Below are 13,367 nucleotides of genomic sequence, written 5' to 3' on the forward strand. Positions count from 1 at the left end.
CAGGACTTGGGGTTCTGCACAGAAACACGTGTGGGGCGATGCCGAGAGGATGCGAGTCCGGGGATTTCTAACAGAGCTGTTCGGTCTGCCCAGCTCCACTTCTGGCTGCTTGGCACAGAACCCACGACCTTCTGTCTCTGTCACTCACACAGGAGAGCCAGTCCCCAAGGACTGTGACTCGGGGTCCAGTCCCCATATGCTGTGACGACTTCGGCTCCTCGGCTTTCTCATCTACAGAGCAGGGTGGACAGCCACCCACGACGCAGCGATGGCAGGGGGGAATCCCATGAGATGCTCCCAGCACTGACCGAGGCTCCAGCACAGAAGGTGGCCCCAAACAGGAGTAGTGTCCTCTCCCTTCCCACATTGCAAGCTCCCTGCACTCAGCAAGGCTGCCCAGGAGATAAGCACGGCTCGGATTGGGTTACTGAGAGAACCTGGACTCAACATCTCTGTCTCCCCCGGATTGGAGGGCTGGGGTCTCAGAGGTCTTGGTCAGAGCAGCCAGGCCAATGTGGGATCGTCAGCAACACAAGCTCCTGAGTGAAGGGGTGAGTCCGAGGAACAGAGGGAGAGGGCAAAGGGGGGCGGGAAGCAAGGAGACAGAAGGGCAGGAGGAGAAGAGGCATGCCGAGGGGGAAGAGAAGGGCTGTCTTCTCGTCTCCGTCACACTGATGGTCACGGCTTAGAAGTTCAAGTGGGAAAGCAGGGTGGAAAGAAATGGGTGCTGCTCTTTCATCTGCCACCATCACCCCCACGAGCCATCTCCACAGAGGCCTCCTGCTCACAAGATTTCCTGTTCCAGCCTCAACTCACAGGGGCGCCGGGCAGGAGCCCGGGACTGTGGGCTCACACGGGGCCAAACTCTCTGAGACCAAATCCTTCATGCTCAGGAAGCAACCTCGGTTCGAGGCCGTGGCTCTTTGGGAGGGGGAAGGAAGCAAAGACAAAACCTGACACCTGTTGGAGAACCCCAAGGGCCCCCACACCTGCTTTCCTGCCTCCAGGGTGTCACTGAGCTAACACATTGTGTGGGGGGAGGATTGCTCTGGAGCTGGGAAGCTCACAGGCGGTGTGAGATCAGAGACTCCTCTGGGCCCCAGTCTCCTGATCTGGAAGCTGGGGTGACCCCTGTCCTTTCACCTCATTGGAATAGAGTGGGGCCCAGTCACTGTGAGCCACATAAAGGTGCTTAAAAATGGCCCATTTTACTACAAAACACAAACCCCAAACGGTGTCTATAATCCAGCGAATAACCAAATAAAATGATGCAGAGGAGCCACTTGCCAGAATATACATTTTCTTATGTCCCTGAAATCGGTGAGGGCCACCTGGCACCGGTGGACATTGGCCAATGTTCTCTGGAGCCTCTCAAAGGCCACTGCCTGCCATGCCACTGCCACGCACCGCACAGTCCCTCCCCGCTCGGGCCCAAGCCTCACCCAGCTTCCGGAAGATGTGGGTGGTCCCCTCACGGAGCAGCAGTCGGCAGTCCTGGCTCTGCAGGCTGTGTGTGCAGCTCTGAGTGTCTGGATAGAACACGCACCTCACAGCCCCAGCTCGGGACTGCAGAGTGGTGACGATGCAGGCCTGGTGACGGGAGCACTCTGGAGAGAAGAAGCAAAAGAGAGGCCACTTCAGGTAGCCAGCCATATGTCCATGTGCCTCCCTGTCCACTCATGCATCTGTGCACCCATCTGTCCACCCACTTATTCATTCACCCATGCATCTGTCCGCCTACCCACTCATTCATTCATCCATCCATCCATCCATCCATCCATTCATTCATTCATTCTTCACCTACTCACCCCTCATCCCTCCATCTGTCCATCCATCCATCCATCCATCCATCATCCATATACCCATGTATCTACCTGTCCATACATGCATCTGTGTGTCTATCTATCCACCCACTAATTCATTCACCCATCCATTGTCTACCCACTCACTCACCATTCATCCCTCACCCACCCATCCCCTCATCCCTTCATCTGTCCATTCATCCATCTACCCACCCAGTGTCCATTACGCGTCTCATGCAGGGAAGCTGCGGTGGCTGGGAATAAAATATTGGGGCGAGGAACCTGATGTGACCCTCAATTGACTTTCCCATGACAATTTTGGATGTCGTTTGTTTATTTTACTGGTAGGTGTACCCTTGACCGTCTCCGGCTTCACGTACCTCCACGGAGCCCTAGTGGCACTGGAAAGTCAGCCCCACCAGACAAGGTCTTCCTTGTGTGTCCCAACTGTTCCCTTCCTCACCAGCCTCTCCTCCCTCTTACCCAACCCCGCCCTCTTCAGCCTTCTGCATAATACCTACCCCATGCCCTCAAGGCCAACTCTTTCTTACCTGTGCCAGACAGGTGAATCAATACACAGTGCTCAGGGGGGTTCTGCCTTGAGAGAAGCTCTGAAAGGTGGATGCTGCCTTTGATTGGACATGTCATAACTCACTGCCTCGTGGCCCTGTCCACTGCCAGGCTGGTGAGCAGCGTCACCCAGAGCAGAACAGGACACAGCCTGCATGCCTGCCCATGGCCACCCTGGCTGTGCTGTAGCCAAGTGTGCGCCTCGGGCTATCCCACCGGGTAAAAGGCTGGCTGGGTGGGATCCCAGCACTGGAGGCGTGTGAGTGTCCCCTAAGCCCAGGGTCCTTTAGAATCTAAGTGCCAGTAGACTAGTCTTTGGCAGTGGCCACGTGGCCTCTGCCTAGATCCCTCCAGAAGATTGGAGGCTGTGAACCGGCCATGGTGTCTGCAAGTTCTTGTCCAACTGCAAACTATCCCCAGAAACCAGGCTTTCCTCTCAGGTCTCAGCTGTGTCCCATGAGCCTGGATAGACACCTGTGACTTCTTCCCCTCTTTCTCTGATGGCCCCCACCCATTGTCTGAGGTTCAGCTGTCAGGGTGTCCACAGCTCAGCCTCTGACCAACCCCCTGGATCCTCCGTCTGATTGCCCTCTGGCCTGGCTTAATGTCCCTTCTCTGCTGGCTGGTTTCTGTCCTTGGAGTCCTGGGCTACAGACGGACCCCAGAGAGGTAGCAGGGAGTACTGCAGAAGTACTGCATGACCTATCCCCCAGGCTAACCTTTCCTGCCTAGCACTCCAGCTCCTTTGGGGACCCGCGTGGGTGCCGGGGTCTGAATCTGGAGCAGCACGTGGGGGGAGGGGGAGCTCCTGTGTCTATCACCCCCGCAAGAGGAGGAAACGCCCCTTACCCAGCAAACACAGGTCTCGGGCCCCAGAGAAGTCACTGGCCGCAGCTGTGCTGACGTGGGCGACATCGAAGTGCTGGACAGATGGGTCCACAATGGCAGAAGCGGGGCTCAGGGGCTGCCAGGCGTCCAGGGAGACTGGGAGAAAAGGCAGAGATGATGACACACAGTGTCTACCGGGGAGTAACGAAGGCAGATGACCTTGCCAAATGTCCCAGGCCCGTCCTCCTCGGGGATCCTCGTTCCCACTCTCCCATCTACAGTTACACAGTACACGCTGCTTAGGAGACAAGCCCTCCGCTCGGGGCCGTGGGTTAGACCGTAGTAGATCATAACCATATCTAGACTAAAAGCATGCTGGTTCCCTAAGCAGCCCACAGCAAACTGGAAGAGACATTGAGAAGAAACTCACGACACCATAGTTGTTACAATGCGGTCTTAGAACGAGACTATGGAGAGACAAGGATGGGGAGACTTCGGACATGTTGTCAGGAGAGACCAGCCCCTGGAGAAGGGCATCATGAGGGGGGTAGAGGAGCAGCAGAAGAGAGGAAGGGCCTCAGGGAAATGGATGGACACAGTATAGGGGCCATTGGGTGGACGGCGCAGGACTAGGCAGGGTTTCTGTCTGGTGCATCGGGTCATGCAGATGTTTGTGATAGACAGCAATGACTCAGTCATGGCCACTGCAGACCCAGCCACGCTCCCTGCCCTCATGGAAGTTTTCCCTCACTGGAGAGAAAAGGGCAGTGCGCTCTGTGGTGGACGCTGCCCTTGGTTGCCCATTCCTCCTCTCTGGACACACATACGCATCTCCCCATTGTTGGGAAGTTGGCAGCTGCTGGGTCCCAGTGGAAATCTTCTCCAGGATTTGCCTCTGGGCTCAGAGAGCTGCCTCCCCTCTCTAGACACAGCGTGCATCCAAAACCCACTGAGGAAGAGGGGGCATCCTGGTGAAGCCCTTAGCTGCTAGCAGGAAGTCTGGCGGTCGGAGGCCATCCAGAGACTGCAGGGCAGGAGCTCTATCCCTGTGAAGATCACAGCATTGAAACCCCCAAGGGGCAGCTCTATTCTGTCACACGGGGTCACTCCAGGTCCCGGATGGACTCCCCAGCACCTGGCCACAATGGCACAAAAAGGCTGGGGCCCTTTACCTCCAGAGGGGACACCTCTGAAGGGCCATCCCAGCTGCAGAATCCCCTGAGGGATGGGCTGGGGCCATGGTGACCACCTCATTTAGGGGCTTCTCCCCCGCCACACCTCACTCACCCTCCTGGCAGGCGGTGTTACTGAGAGCTCCTTACACGATCCCCCCCCCCAGGGGAATCTCCACCTACGGCACCCTCTGAAGATGAGGAAAATGAAGCTCTGAGAGGCTCAAATGACCCCCAAACCGAAGGGTTGGAGGTAAGGGATGCAGCCAGATTCAAATGAGGCCGTGCTGAGTGCCCCCCTGTGCTGTCCCGGAGGCCTTGGGGCACAGGATGTGGCTGCGTTAGCAGGAGAGCAGGCACTGAGGCGCAGCTGGCAGAAGCAATGGCTTGGGCAAAGGGAGGAAACCGGCCACCACAGGCCACACCTGGGCCCCCGTGGATCCTAGGAGAGATGGGCCGTGTGTGCCCCGAAGACAGAGGAGAGGAGACTTGCTGAGGACAGTCCGGATCCCACCACTTGGAGGGTCCGTTACAGTGTCCAGAGGCTGCCCTCCCGCTGCTGTGCTGCCTAGCCACCCACGACCCGAGGGGACCCAACGGGACAGAGTGGAACCTCTCCACGGGCCCTCCTGGCTGTCAGCTGTGTGGGAGCCGGTCTCCACTGGGGGCTTCAAACCGCCAACCTTTCACCCGACAGCGGAGCACTTAACCGCTGTGCCACTAGGGCATCTGGAAAGATCCGAGAGGAAGGTGAAGTGCTGCCTCCACACCCGCCCTATGCACCGACTGCAGCACCCCCTCCATCTCCCAAGAGGAAAACGCCCTGGGCTGTTGTTTGTCAGAGGGTCTTCGATGCTTTTTCGGCCGTTCACCCATTCACTACCCGTGAGGGAGCGCTGACCTTCTCCCGGCAAGACACGGTGTCCATCCTGGGACTGTGGACACACACTTTGGGCAGTGAGCCAGGCAGGAGCAGGACCTGCCTGCGGGGTCCACGTCAGCCCTCTCTCCCTGGAGGCCTCTGGGTTTCCCCGGCAGAGGTGCATCCGGTAGGATGGAGGGGATCTGTCCGGGCCACCACTGGGCTCTTGGCTATAATGGGAAGCCTGCAATTTCCACCTCCAGTCTGCCCTTGGCAGCCAAGTGCCCGCCGGCGGGGACACTAAAATTAGAATGGTAAATAAGGTGGCAGGGCGGCTAGCGCCACACACTTTTCTCCCCCTTTTAATTAAAAAAAAGTAAAGAGAAAGTTCATTGAGAGTCATCACATAAACACGGCCGGTTTCACACGGGCTTCGCAAGGGCACAGGGTGGGGACCGGCCCCGCTGATGCCTGCGGCCCCACAGCGGTGGTCCAGCCCCTCCTGGATGCTGTGCCCGGGCCGTCTGAACTCAGGCCTGCTTCTCCTGCCCGGGAGTCTCGGCAGAGTGCTCCTGCAGGTGGCTATTTCCATGGCCAAGGCAAGTGGCATTTGACAACACACACCAGCCGAGGTGCGGTTGGTTTCAGCCGGGTACACGCTGCAATCTCAGCGGGTCAGGATGGGCCTCTGTGGCCCAGTGGTCAATTATGGGCTTAAAATGGAAGCTGTGGCACCCTGGGGGACGCGTTGCAATTGCAGGGCTAGTACCAGCTCCTAAACAGGAGCCGGGTCATCTCCTGTCACCCCGGGGCCGGGCGGGTGCCAAGTCCTCACCATGTCCCCCACCTGTGCCTGACCCAACCTTAGGGAGGGGATGGTGCTGTTGTGTAGAAAACTCCACATTGGGGTGGGTGGGGGGGTCTCACCGCAGTCTCTTGACAAACCCACAGCACACACACAAGCTCTTTGTCAGCAAGAGTCAGCATGGATGCTGGAGGCCCCGTGGCATTCTGGGAGGCTCTGTTGTTGGCCAGGACATCCCAGCACTCCTGCATTCCCCACACAACTGCTCGCCAAGCAGGCCTGATGACCGTCCTCTGGTCACTGAGCAGGGACTGAGCAGATGGAACTTGGAGCCCAGAGGACTTGGCTGCTCTGCACAGAGCTGGATCCCTTGGCGCCAGAGACCCAAGGCCTTCTCCATTCTGGGTCTCCTCCCTGGGAGCATCGGCACGGCCAGGCACTCGCTGATGACGCCATGCTGTGCAGCTGGCCCAGGTGACCTCCTGAAGGCAGGGATGCTGGCCAGCAGCTGTCCACCTCACACGACCTGCCACTTGCCCTCGACACAGACCCCTCAGGGCCGGCCGGGGTCTTGATGACTCCTCCATGCCAGGAAGAGGACCGAAGTGTGAGACCACTCAGCAGCACGCTCTCGAGACCCTGGTGATGCGGTGCGGTAGGCTGCGCATTGAGGGGCTCACCACGAACGAGGCCAACAGTTGGAAGCCACCAGTCGTTCCGAGGAAGAAAGACAAGGCTGACTTCTTCTTTGAAGAGCTACAGGCTCAAAAACTCGGGACAGTTCTACTCTGTCCCATATGGTCGTGCGGGATGGGGATCCACTCAAGGGCAGTGAGATCTTGGCGGGGAATCAACCCTCAGAGGTAATGGGCCCGCCCCATCCAGCACCGGGAGGGAACTGGTTGCTCTGGAGAGGGGCTCTTGTGTCAGACAGCCCCTTCACTGGATGACCAGGCACTGCCAGCGGCAGATGCCACGGCCTCCTGGTGGGGACTAAGAACTGGGAAACCCATGTGCGGACTGGACCCTCCAGACAGTCCTCCCTACAGGCTGCAATGCTCTGCCCATTTTACAGAAATACGGGCCACGGCGAGAGTCTGTGGTTTTCCCAAGGCCACACCTGGGAAGGGCGGCGGAGTCACCAGGTGAACCAAGGGCCTGTGGGATTCTAGTTCCCAGAAGGCAGTCTGCCTTCCCACTGACCAGGATGCCCAATGCCAGACCTCATGGCCCTTCTCCAGCTCGGTCTTTCTAGATGGTTGCTACTACGTTCCAGGAACCAAGATCCGAAGGCCCTTGACAGGGAGGATGGAAGAAGGAGGAAGCAGACCCAGAGTCAGACACCAGGGCTTCCTGGTTGGAGAGACTGTTGGTCCTTACCCTCCACCTCCGAGTCAGAATCATGCACCATCGGAGAGCAGAAGGGCAGTGCTGGCCCAAGACCAAAGACCAGAGGCTTCGGGGAGGGGGAGGGAAGAAGCCAAGAGCAGAGAGGAAGTGGGAGGGGGGATGGAGCACTGAGGGGATGATCATGGGTGAGCTGAACCCAAATGTCTATCACCTGTCGAATGTAAAACTCATCTTCTCTGTCACTTGTGTCCACTTCACCATCAAAAGGATTCCGTTCATCGCGAACGTCCCACTCTCATCTCACATACTTTGGGACATGTTGTCAGGAGAGACCAGTCACTGGAGAAGGGCACCATGCTGGGTAAAGCGGAGGGGGCAGGGAAGAGAGGAAGGCCCCTGGCGAGATGGATGGATACAGTGGCTGCAGCGATGGGCTCGGTCATGGGAACCGTGGTCAGGATGGTGCAGGACCAGCTGGGCAGCGTCTGGTTCTGTGTGCGTGGGGTGGCTATGGGCTGGAACCGACTCAATAGCACCTGTCAGCAGCAACTGTCCTGTTCACGCAGGGCCCTGGTGGCGCCGCCACTGAAGCTTTGGGCTGATGACAGCAGGTTAAAGTCATCAACCGCTTCTCAAGAGAAAGACGAGGCGCTCTGCTCCCATAAAGATGCACCATCTCAGACCCCCCGGGGGCAGTTCCACTGCGTCCTCAACGGTCCCCAGAGGCGAAATCAACCCGGTGGCCGTGGGTTTGGTGGTGTGGCTGGCACTGCTGTGGTTGATGTTCTTCCTCTGCCCCAGGGGGGCGCTCCTTGAGATCCAAGTCTCTGCCTTGGTGTTTTGGTTGATTTTTTTAAAATCATTTTATTGGGGGCTCGTACAACTCTTATCACAATCCATCCCTCCATTGTGTCAAGCACATTTGTACATTTGTTGCCATCATCATTCTCAAAATATTTTCTTTCTGCTTGAGTCCTTGGTATCAGCTCTCGGGCCTTGGTTTTCACGGACACCCTGGGCAGGTCATGACATCACGCTAACACAATAATAACAGCAATATTGTGTTAAGTGTCCAGTGCGTGCTAAATACCAGGCCAAGGATTTTGTTGCTGCTTCTTCTAATCCATGTGTGTTAAGTATGTTAGTTCATGAAGCCCCTTTAAGAGCAATTGGAACACTATCTACAATTTGATGTCTATAAAGATGAACAGGATAGCAACTCACACCCTATAAGGTCTTTAAAAAAATCACTCCGGAACCCTGCTGTCACCAGCTTCCTCCGAGGTGGTTCCAACCAGTGGCCCAACGTACAGCTGAACTCAACAGACACACAGCAGTGGCCTCATCTCTGAGTCATCGCTGCTCGTGAGGGATCTGGTTCACGGCAGATGCTCATCAGCATCAGCGTCGCATTCTGTTGTGAGGGGCCGCTGAACTGACACGACTCATGGTGACCTGGTGTAACCCAGAAGGAAGCACTGCCTGGCCAGCACTATGCCCACGGTCCTTCATATCTGGGAGCTGAGTGTTGCAAGCCCCGAATCAACCCATCTTGTCGAGGGCCTTCCTCCTTTTGTCCTGCCCCGCTACTTCACCAGGCACAGTCCTTCCCTGGGGCCTGGCCTCTCCTGGGTCACATAGGTAACCAACAATGAGCAGTGAAGTCCTGCACTACCTCTCTTTGGTGAGGTGGATTTCAATTTAGAAAACATCTTCGGTTACATTAGGAGATGTAGGAGCTATGGCTGGAGCTTGGTCACCCAGGATTGGCCCCAGGATGTGCCCTGTCTTCCGTCCACCACTGCTCCTGCATCTCCTCATGACTGAAGGTCAGCCTTGGCACTGCCAGCAGGCGTTTGTTTCCCCAGACAGCTGAAGTGGCCAGCATTTGTCCTTGCTGTGAGCGTGGGGGTGGTGAGCTCACCTCTGTGTGCTCACTTCTGGGGGATGTCGCTAAGGGTGGGAACGCCATGCATTTGCGACCAGACTTGGATCTACCCCCTCGCCACAACCTCATGGCAAGGGGCAGAGCGGAGTGACCCCAAAATTGAATAGTGCTTTTTCTGTCTAAGAGGGTTGACTCAGACCAAGTGAGCTTACGCGCGCACGCGCGCGCGCACACACACACACACACACACACACACACACTCACATTCACAAGCTAACAGGCTACCCTGGCAATGGTGTGAGATAGCACATCCTTCGGCTCTTTGCAGCCAGCCCGTGTGATCCGGGGATGCGAGGGGGGTGGGGTGCGGGGTGGGGGGGGGCAGGCTGCGAGAATCCAGAGACACAGATGACAGTGAAGAGTCAACAGGAGCTGAACAGACATCAGACGGCATGGAGGCCTCTCTCAGGATGGTGAAGGAGAGCAGAGGGTGGATCCCAAACTCTCAGTGTGTGTGTGGGGGGGGGGCTGTGCGGGGTGATTAAGTAACCTCCCAAGGCCCCACCCCTGGTGTGAACCCAGGCAGGCCACTCCCAAGGCCACTCTTGTACCAGGTATGCTAGCCCCCTAGCCAGGCTCTGGAATAGGAAGGTCAGCTATTGGTGCCATTGATCAGCCCCTAACCCAGGGGTGCAGACTGAAGAGTGAAGAAGAATGGTGTTTGAATGATGATGATGGTGCTAGTGAAGGAGATTAGAGTACCCTGGACCACTGAAAGAGCCAACAACTCTGTCTTAGAAGCACGGCTGGAATGCTCCCGAGGAGCAAGGAGCGGGAGATTACGTCTGGAGTACTTTGGACAGGTTGTCAGGAGAGACCAGTCCCTGGAGAGGGACATCCTGCTTGGTAAAGTGGAGGGGCAGCGGAAAAGAGAACGGCCTTCCCTCGACGAGCTGGACGGACACAGTGGCTACATCCATGGGCCCAGACAAGGGAACACTGTGATGTCGGCGCAGGACTGGGAAGTGTGTCCCTCTGTGCACAGGAGTCTCCAAGTCAGAACCCACTGGACAGTTTCTAGTAACAAAAGCAAGGGCTGTGGGTGGCCCCAGCCAGGGTGCTCCTTGGAAGCAAGGTCGGTGAGACTTGGTCTCACAGGCTTCGGGCAGGTCATCAGGAGAGGCCAGTCCCTGGAGGAGGACATCCTGCTGGGTCAGTAGAGGGACAGTGAAGAAGGAGACCCTCCCTTGGAAAGCTGCGGTCACCGCGTCCATGGGATCCAACACAAGACCATTTGGGAGGATGATACAAGACTGGCTGGCCGGTGGTTCAAAGTTCACACATTGTCCACAGGTTGAAGGGGTAAATGTGAACACTACCCCATTCCCCCGCCAAAAAAGTGCCCATTGTACACACTGTAGAGTACCATCCTGACCCCGGGAGCGAAGGCCTCTCCCCCGCCGTCTCAAGTGCTGCTGGCAGGCAAACCCTCACGAGAGAACATGCCCCATCCTGAGCAGACCCCTCATGACTGGCCAACCTGAGCATAACCATCAGGAGGGTCCATTCAAAGGTTCGAGTCCCAGCGGGGCTCTGAGGCCCCACGGAGGCTGACTCACAGCCTGACCCCTCCAGTGGCCGAGCCCATGCCCTCCCCTTCCTCCTTCCTCTAAGGCATTTCCTGAGCTGCCTCTGGGCCTGGTACCTGGAACCCCAGTCGGCCGCGTCCACGGCTTTCTGTGGGGAGACTCAGGCTTCAAGTTCAAATTGGGCTCCAGTCCCAGGTGTGCAGGGCTGCTCGGAGTCCTAGCTTCCACCCCCGTCCCTCTGCTGTGCTCTGACGCTGGGGCTTCAGAACGCCCATGGGAAAAGGCTGTCCTTTTTTTTTCACTCTGCTTCCCCATGGGATTCATCGTAGCCCCTCGTACCTATCCCATGGGGCCCCTGTGGATGTTAAACTATGCAAAGCACTCTCCGCATGCATCGATTGTCCTTAGGCTCTGTCAGGTCAATTCCCCTCATGCTGACGCAATCATGCAGCCTAGAGGTGCACTCCCGGTGGCCTTTCTGAAGCAGAGAGCCAGGCCTTTATTCCAAAGTGCCTTTGGGCGGGTTGGCCCCAAAGTGGGTGAACTACCTGCACCACTCAGGGCCTCTGTAGAAGTGGGGACTTTAATGTGCAGCGTGTGTGCCCCCCTGCCTCTAACTGCAGAAGGACAGGCTTTCTGCTCCTGTAAAGAGCTAGTCTCGGAAATCCACAGGGGCAAAGCCCACTGGATGGACGCCCACATTCTGGCCATCGGCCACATTGTGCAGAGGCACACAGACTCAGTGGGGTGCTGATGGAATAGTTTGAAGGGGCTGAAGGGGCCTCAGAACCACGTGCTCTCTGTGATGTCGGGCAATGTGCCTGAGCCCTTGGGTGCACATGTTTCTTAGACCTTGACTCGGGCTCTGACTTCATGAGAAACAGTTGCAGAAAGTATCAGCCGGATCCCAGAGTCCCAGGTTGGGCTGAGCTCACACGACCCAGGCAAAGCAGACGAAGTTACTTCCCCAAAGGCCAACCCTGCAGTCACATCCATGTCCATCCCTCCCGGATGCTGACTGGGGAGACTTTCTGAGCTTAGCAGGGTAGCTTTATGGTGGGGGCGGGGGTGGGAGTGGGGGTGGAGTAGGGGGTTCGGGGGGGGGGGGGGGGGGGCGGTTCTCACTCAGCACCTTCCTATCAGCTCCCTCTACTGGCCACCATCTGCACTGCAGCCACTGCTTGGAGACTGGTGATTGTCAGATTCCTGGGGGATGTGAGCTCAGAAAGTCCAGGGCAAATCCCCAAGGTCCATAGGCTGTGGTTGCCCAGGGCGTCAATTCAAACACTAAATTTATTCCGGCCACACCCCTAAATAGCACTGCGCCTGAAACTGGATGGGGCTCAGTCTTCAGAAGACCCGCCATGTGGGCACTCCAGGGAGGCGGTGGGGGGCGGGGGCGTGAGGCGCTCGATATCTCGGAAGGGACAACACCCGCCCCCACCCTGGACATCCTCTCTGGACTGGAGACTGATGCGCTTGCTTGGAAACAGGACTCTTCTTCAGAAAGAGGAAAACGATATTCTGTTGGTTTACGGATGACATAAGTCTCATTTCCTCACAGGCTGCCTGTCCACCCACCGTGTGTCCTCACACAGCACAAAGAGGAAGTGGTGGTGGGGGGGCAGTGTTAACCCTCGAAGTACAACGGCTCAAAGCCCTTCAAGGAGAGCTCTGTGTTGGCTCGTGTCCCCTCCCCACGGGGTCCTCTGCCTACAGTGCCTCACTCCCCCTGCAGCCTCTGACCATAGAGGCCAACCCTTCCTGTCACAACTGGTCTTGAAGCCCCGCTTTCCCTGCGGCCACATCCATGTCCATCCTTGCCTTGCCTGGAAGTCAGGCGCGTCGCTCCCCTCTGCCTGGGCCTCCCCCCAGCCTGCAGCAGGAGCGCCCAGCCCCGCTCTGCCATCAAGGCCTGCCGTCCTAGTGTAGCGCCTTCTCCGGGAGGTGGCTTCCAAGACTGTTCATCTTTCCTGGAGCCGAGAGCCCTAACTTTCTCCCTCAGAGCCATTGCTGGGATTGAACGACCAACCTTGAGGTTAGCAATCCAACTGAGTTTACCCGAGAGCACCAGGGTAAGCACCAGGACTCCATGTATGGATACACACACACACACACACACACACACACACACACACACTCAGAGAGAAAGAGGCAGAGCTTAGCACAGACATTCTGTATAGAATGCTCAGGAGGAAATGCATATTCTTACAGAATCTTCTAGTCAGATCTCTGAGGGGTGTGTGGGAGCGGGCAGCGTGGGTGGAGGCGTTCGCACATCGGCCCAGCCGTGACTGCGAGCACTGCCCTCCCGCTGCGCCCTGTTCTATCGCTGCTGCCTGGCTCCTAATGACAGAGCTCTAGAGCTGCTCAGACATCATGTCACAGCACAGGAATGGGGGTGGCCTTGCTCTGGGCTCAGTGGTGTCTAGATCCAACGCAGTGTCTCTCACTTCCTGACCACAGAGGGCAGAGCAGGGACCCTGCAGGGAGGGCCGGAC

At 57.3% G+C, this 13,367-nt stretch overlaps 1 protein-coding gene across 1 annotated transcript in view; it reads right to left on the reverse strand.

The window, feature by feature from the left end:
* The window catches only part of TG (thyroglobulin), a 179,896-nt gene that overhangs the window by 84,611 nt on the left and 81,918 nt on the right, over positions 1-13,367 (reverse strand). The window contains exons 36-37 of the mRNA XM_075549234.1: positions 3,222-3,356; positions 1,443-1,607 (exon numbers count right to left, since the gene is read on the reverse strand). Of these exons, the coding sequence (XP_075405349.1) occupies positions 1,443-1,607; positions 3,222-3,356 (300 nt within the window). The remainder of the gene's footprint in view (positions 1-1,442; positions 1,608-3,221; positions 3,357-13,367) is intronic.

Source organism: Tenrec ecaudatus, chromosome 5 (genome assembly GCF_050624435.1).
Source record: "Tenrec ecaudatus isolate mTenEca1 chromosome 5, mTenEca1.hap1, whole genome shotgun sequence".
Lineage (NCBI taxonomy): Eukaryota > Metazoa > Chordata > Mammalia > Afrosoricida > Tenrecidae > Tenrec > Tenrec ecaudatus.